General features: G+C 33.0%; 1 protein-coding gene and 1 non-coding gene across 2 annotated transcripts; both read right to left on the reverse strand.

The window, feature by feature from the left end:
* Positions 1–1,621: 1,621 nt before the first annotated feature.
* Positions 1,622–1,729, reverse strand: LOC112780178 (small nucleolar RNA R71). Its single transcript, XR_003191032.1, has one exon. It is a non-coding gene; the product is annotated as a small nucleolar RNA R71 (small nucleolar RNA).
* Positions 1,730–5,178: 3,449 nt separating this feature from the next.
* Positions 5,179–6,385, reverse strand: LOC112778995 (lectin). The gene has a single exon (XM_025823255.2). The coding sequence runs from the start codon at positions 6,085–6,087 to the stop codon at positions 5,383–5,385; it is 705 nt and encodes a 234-aa protein (XP_025679040.1). The 5' UTR covers positions 6,088–6,385; the 3' UTR covers positions 5,179–5,382.
* Between the last annotated feature and the right edge of the window lie 308 nt (positions 6,386–6,693).

Genomic DNA, 6,693 nt, shown 5'->3' on the forward strand with positions numbered 1-6,693 from the left:
ATGTTCATCTTGACATTCAAAGTGTTCTTGGTGTTCATCTTGACATTCATAGCATTCTTGCATGCATTCATTGTTTTGATCCAAAATTTTCATGCATTGAGTCTTTTTCATGTTTTTCCCTCTCATCATAAAAAATTCAAAAATCAAAAAAATATCTTTCCCTTTTTCACTCATAAATTTCGAAAATTTGAGTTGACTTTTTCAAAACTTTTTAAAATCTAGTTGTTTTTATGAGTCAAATCAAATTTTCAATTTAAAAATCTTATCTTTTTCAAAATCTTTTTCAAAAATCAAATCTTTTTCATTTTTCTTATTTATTTTCGAAAATTTTAAAAATATTTTTCAAAAATCTTTTTCTTATCTTTATCTCCTAATTTTCGAAAATAACATCATCAATTAATGTTTTGATTCAAAAATTTCAAGTTTGTTACTTGCTTGCTAAGAAAGATTCAAACTTTGAGTTCTAGAATCATATTTTGTGATTTCTTATGAATCAAGTTATTAATTGTGATTTTAAAAATCAAATCGTTTTCAAAACTAATTTCAATCATATCTTTTCAAAAATATCTCTTTATCATATCTTTTTCAAAAATTTGATTTTAAAATATCTTTTCTAACTTCTTATCTTCTTATCTTTTCAAAAATTGATTTTCAAAATTTGTTTCAACTAACTAACTAACTTTTTGTTTGTTTCTTATCTTTTTCAAAACTACCTAAGTAACTCCCTCTCTCTCTAATTTTTGAAAATATCTTCCCTCTTTTTCAAAATTTCTTTTTAATTAATTAATTATCTTAATTTTTTATTTTAATTTTCAAAAAATTTCTAACCTTTTTCAAAAACTATTTTCGAAAATCACTAACTCTTTTTCAAAAATAATTTTCGAAAATTCTCCTTCTCTCTCATCTCCTTCTATTTTATTTATTCATCTACTAATATCTCTCCCTCACTCCCCAAAAATCCGAACCCTCTCTCTCTCTGAGTTCAGATTTTCTCTTCTTCTTTTCTTCTACTCACATAAGGGAACCTCTATACTTGGGCAAAAAGGATCCCTATTATTATTATTATTTTTCTGTCCCTCTTTTTCATATGAGCAGGAGCAAGGACAAGAATATTCTTGTTGAAGCAGATCCAGAACCTGAAAGGACTCTGAAGAGGAAACTAAGAGAAGCTAAATTACAACAATCCAGCAAGCACCTTTCAGAAATTTTCGAACAAGAAGAGGAGATGGCAGCCGAAAATAATAATAATGCAAGGAGGATGCTTGGTGACTTTACTGCACCTAATTCCAATTTACATGGAAGAAGCATCTCCATTCCTGTCATTGGAGCAAACAATTTTGAGCTTAAACCTCAATTAGTTTCTCTGATGCAGCAGAACTGCAAGTTTCATGGACTTCCATCTGAAGATCATTTTCAGTTCTTAACTGAATTCTTGCAGATATGTGATACTGTTAAGACTAATGGAGTAGATCCTGAAGTCTACAGGCTCATGCTTTTCCCTTTTACTGTGAGAGACAGAGCTAGAATATGGTTGGACTCTCAACCTAAGGATAGCCTGAACTCTTGGGATAAGCTGGTCAAGGCTTTCTTAGCCAAGTTCTTTCCTCCTCAAAAGCTGAGTAAGCTTAGAGTGGATGTTCAGACCTTCAGACAGAAAGAAGGTGAATCCCTCTATGAAGCTTGGGAGAGATACAAAGAACTGACCAAAAAGTGTCCTTCTGACATGCTTTCAGAATGGACCATCCTGGATATATTCTATGATGGTCTATCTGAATTGGCTAAAATGTCATTGGATACTTCTGCAGGTGGATCCATTCACCTAAAGAAAATTCCTGCAGAAGCTCAAGAACTCATTGACATGGTTGCTAATAACCAGTTCATGTACACTTCAACCTGAATGTGATGAACGTGACAATCATCATCATTCCCCCACGAACGCGTGCCTGACAACCACTTCCGTTCCACCTTAGATTGAATGAGTATCTCTTGGATCTCTTAATCAGAATCTTCGTGGTATAAGCTAGATTGATGGCGGCATTCATGAGAGTCCGGAAAGTCTAAACCTTGTCTGTGGTATTCCGAGTAGGACTCTAGGATTGAATGACTGTGACGAACTTCAAACTCGCGAGTGCTGGGCGTAGTGACAGACGCAAAAGGAGGGTGAATCCTATTCCAGTATGATCGAGAACCTCAGATGATTAGCCGTGCTGTGACAGAGCATTTGGACCATTTTCACAAGAGGATGGGATGCAGTCATTGACAAGGGTGATGCCTCCAGACGATTAGCCATGCAGTGACAGCGCATCGGACCATTTTCCAGAGAGGATAAAAAGTAGCCATTGACAACGGTGATGTCCTTACATAAAGCCAGCCGTAGAAAGGAGTAAGACTGATTGGATGAAGACAGCGGGAAAGCAGAGATTCAGAGGAACGAAAGCATCTCTGAAATTCTTACCAATGAATTACATAAGTGTTTCTCTCCTTATTTTATGTTTACTTATTATTTAATTTCGAAAACTCCATAACCTTTTGATATCCGCCTGACTGAGATTTACAAGGTGACCATAGCTTGCTTCATACCAACAATCTCCGTGGGATCGACCTTTACTCAGGTAAGGTTTATTACTTGGACGACCCAGTGCACTTGCTGGTTAGTTGTATCGAAGTTGTGAATGAAAAATGATTTATTAAGACGTGTGTACAGAGTTTTTGGCGCCGTTGCCTGAGATCACAATTTCGTGCACCAGACCTCAATCATCCACCAGATACCAAGGTCGTAGGGCACCCACCACCACTACAGAGGTAGCCACATCCCAGCAGTAGCAAGACCCTCAGCACTACCTTCAACACCGTCAGCACCATCTATACCAGCAGCACCATCATCTACTTCGCAGCCAATTTACCGTCTTGTGGAGCGCCTCTTTGAGAAGATTGACCTGATAGAACATCGCAACAAGCAACGTTATGAGCACTTGAAGAGAATCGTAATCTCTGGCGGCACTGATATTGATGAAGAGGAGGCTCAGGCCAATGAGGCGGAAGAGCCCCAGGCCCAGTAGGAGACAGTGGAGATGACGGCGACGACTCCTTCCACTCAGCTTGATTTGATGAGCGTCAAGGACGATGCTAATTTTTAAGTGTGGGGAGATAGTCATACATCGGCCAGATTATTTTGTGGTGAATTATTCTAATTCCAGACACTTTTATTTCAATTTTCAGTACTTGCATCTCTATTTTAGTATGTTTTTGGACTTTTGTATATATTTGTTGCTTTGAATACTCTTTAGTTTACCGCACTCTTTACCTTTTGCTTATATATACTCCAGTCTTTTATTTTAGCTCTGCATACCTTTTATCATTTTTGGGTCATTCTAATTTAATTCTTAATATTTTAAATATCTTATTTTTATCTTAAAAGATTTTAAATTGGTTTAATGTTATCATACTATTAAATTTCACACGAATAATTAATGGAATGAGTAATGTAAATATTAACAACATTATTGTTAAGTCATATATTTTTCTTTATGTTAGAAAAAATATAACCAAAATTTTTTTGTAATATTTCTTCTTCTTGATCTCCTTATTTAAAAAAAAGTTCCAAATCCTGACGAGCATCAATGCTTCAAAATTAAAGAATTTTTTTTATGTTGATAGGTCGATTTTACATATATATTAAAATTAAACACTATCAACTCTTAAATTTGTTAATTGTTTCTCTCAAATTTAATAATGGGATAATATTTAACCAGTTTAAATTTTTTTTGAAATTAAGATAGAGAGTTTGAAAATTTTTGAAGCTGAAATACAACGTTTAAAACGTTGAGGATCAAAATAATACATCCAAAAATCAAATCATAAATAAACAAAGTTAAAATGATTGTTACTGCTGTTAGATAGCTTATTATTGATATATATTCATTCACTTTTTTTTTTGAATTAATATTTACCTTTTATTTGTTAGACATTATAGCATTTCTATATACATGGTTAATTTTTATATCATCTTGACATGTAAGAAGGTTATGATATGTAAGTTTCTATTTTGATAAATTAACTACATAAGCGAAGACAAATAAGGTTGTAACGTCTAACATAATGAGCATGTATTATCATGCCTAATATTAAGGTACCAAATTAAATGAATTCTTAAAGTAATATCAATTAAACATAATATCAATTTTGGTTTGTTCCAAAATTAATTAAGGCTGCTTTTGTTTTTGATTCTTAAAAAAAATACTATTAGATTTATTATATATAAACGAAGGAAAAAGTAAAGCATATAATTAAATTTAAAGAAGAACTACCATGTTTAGATAGATAATTACTAAAATAGATATGATATTAAATTATAATGTTATTTTTTTAAATATATTCAATTTTTTTATAATTTTTTAATATATTTTTTATAATATTTTTTTAAATATTTTTAGTATTCTTTTTTAGGATACTATAATTTTTTACTATTATTATTTATAGTTGTTTTTTGTTTAATTTACTCTACTTAATGGGATCAACAATTCACATTATAGTTAAAATTAAAATTACTTTTTTATATTATTTTATCATTTTTTAGGTATATATATAAAAATGTTAGTTGTCTTTTTTTTTTAATATTCTATTTTCCATCGCACTTTTTTAGTACTTTCTCGGTATTTTTTAGTACAATTTTAAATTATAATTTTTGCTAATTATGATTCTGTTGTTATTTATAATTAATTTTTTATTTAATTTATTCTTTCTAATAAAATAAATCAACACCAGAATTACAATCACAAATTTTACAAAATCAAACAAAAAGATAGAATATATATTTTTTTATAGTACTCTCGTACTCATTTATTTAATACTATTTTAGAATATAATTTTTTATTACTTATAATTTTATTATTATTTTATGATTAATTTTTTATTTAATTTTTCCTCTCTTGAGTGGGATTGAAAAATAATTTCCCAAAAACATAAGCATAATTAAACTAGTTGTGAATAAAAACTACATACAAGAAAATACTAACAAGCATGGTCGTGGTAATTTGTTGTTCTAACCATATTTCTCTTTGGTGCTTGATCCCGATCCCTTGTCCATGCAGTTAACTAGCTAGAAAATTAGTTACTAGAAGGGATGTTTTGCACTTTTGAAAAGACAGAAGGAAGAAATAAAGGCAAAAACAAAGAAAATAAAGTAAGCTTCCATGCATATATCACATAAAACAAGAAACCAAATCCAAACACAAACAACAACAATGGACAGTCTTGCCTGTATCCGTAGTGGCATAACACTTACAGAGACAAACTAAAGACGAGTAGGCTTGTCCTTATTGAATTAAAATAAAAGACACAACACAAACTTGGCAACAAGTCAACATCTATCGATGTTCCTTTTCAGTTAGACTTGAAGATCCAAGACAGAATCTCAGTAGTCTGCGAGAATTGTCCAGTGGAAGCAGATATTCCAATCTTAACCTTTTCAGGCAGCTTAGTGCTCAAATCGACATCATAAGTAAGAGTGTCGGGCTGGCTGTGGAGATATGTAGAGACATGGACAGTTAACTTCTTATGAGCAGAGTTATATGTTATCTTTGCAGTAGTTATCGCTGCATCATGAAAATTCCAGTAACAAACTTTTGATGACCTGATAGAGTTAACATCAACTCCGATGTGCGGATAATTGGGATCCCCAATATCGGAGTTGGAAAAAGTATCGAATTCAACAGCAACAATTCTGTCAGATGCATCATTAAAGAGGCCGAGAAACTTTCCAGAAGATTCAGGAGGAATTTCAGTGTCAGCACTAGCAAGGAAGAAGGCAAGACCATCACCAGGTCCAGGTGTATATTCAGTGTTATAGGGTTTTGAGATGCGAAAGACGAAGGTGGTTTCAAATCCTGCTCGGAGGCCACTGTGGTCGTAGAGGTGCACAGGGTCGGAGAATAAGACTCGGCCAACTCTGTTTCCCAGTGGGTTGCCATCGTCGTCCAGATTGGTGAGTCGAATGATATGGTGATCGGTAATGGTTGCGTCTCCTTGGAATTGGATCTCCTTGGAGTGCTTAGGGTCAAATTTGTGCAAGTTAAATGAGACACCCATGGCTATGGTTTTGTGGTTTTTGGAAATGAAATGAGATGTGAGGGATCTGTATGAGTTTGGGATGGGATGCCAAGCCTACTGCACCAGCTCGGTATTTATAGTGTGGCGATTGGTCTAATTAAGTACCTTAGCTTCCTTCTTAAGGTACATAATAGGTAGTGTAGCAAGTGATGATCAACAAAAACAAAATACAAAAGATATTAGATAGGTCGTTGTTTTTCACATGCATGGCCTTTAACAACCATTAACAGTTTAACACTACGTCACGTCCATAGTGTAATATATATGGCGTCACCCTCTAGCTTCATCACCTATCATAAATGCTTCTTATTTATACTACGCGTTATCACTTACTCGATTCAATTATTGAGGATTACAATGTGAGATCCCTTAATACCAGAAGAAGACCGTGCTAATATAGTCCTTCATTCTAGTTTAGCTAGATCGGTGGTCCATGATGATAAATGCTTATACTACCAACTACTTTTAATTATTTGTACTGCAAGTCTGCAACGTGTATGTGAATGCATGACTATGAGGCAAGGATATTAATCCTATAGCTACCAAATTCCAACTATCTTCCTATTCTTATATAGTGGAATTCAA

This window comes from Arachis hypogaea, chromosome 19 (assembly GCF_003086295.3).
Source record: "Arachis hypogaea cultivar Tifrunner chromosome 19, arahy.Tifrunner.gnm2.J5K5, whole genome shotgun sequence".
In the NCBI taxonomy this organism is placed as follows: domain Eukaryota; kingdom Viridiplantae; phylum Streptophyta; class Magnoliopsida; order Fabales; family Fabaceae; genus Arachis; species Arachis hypogaea.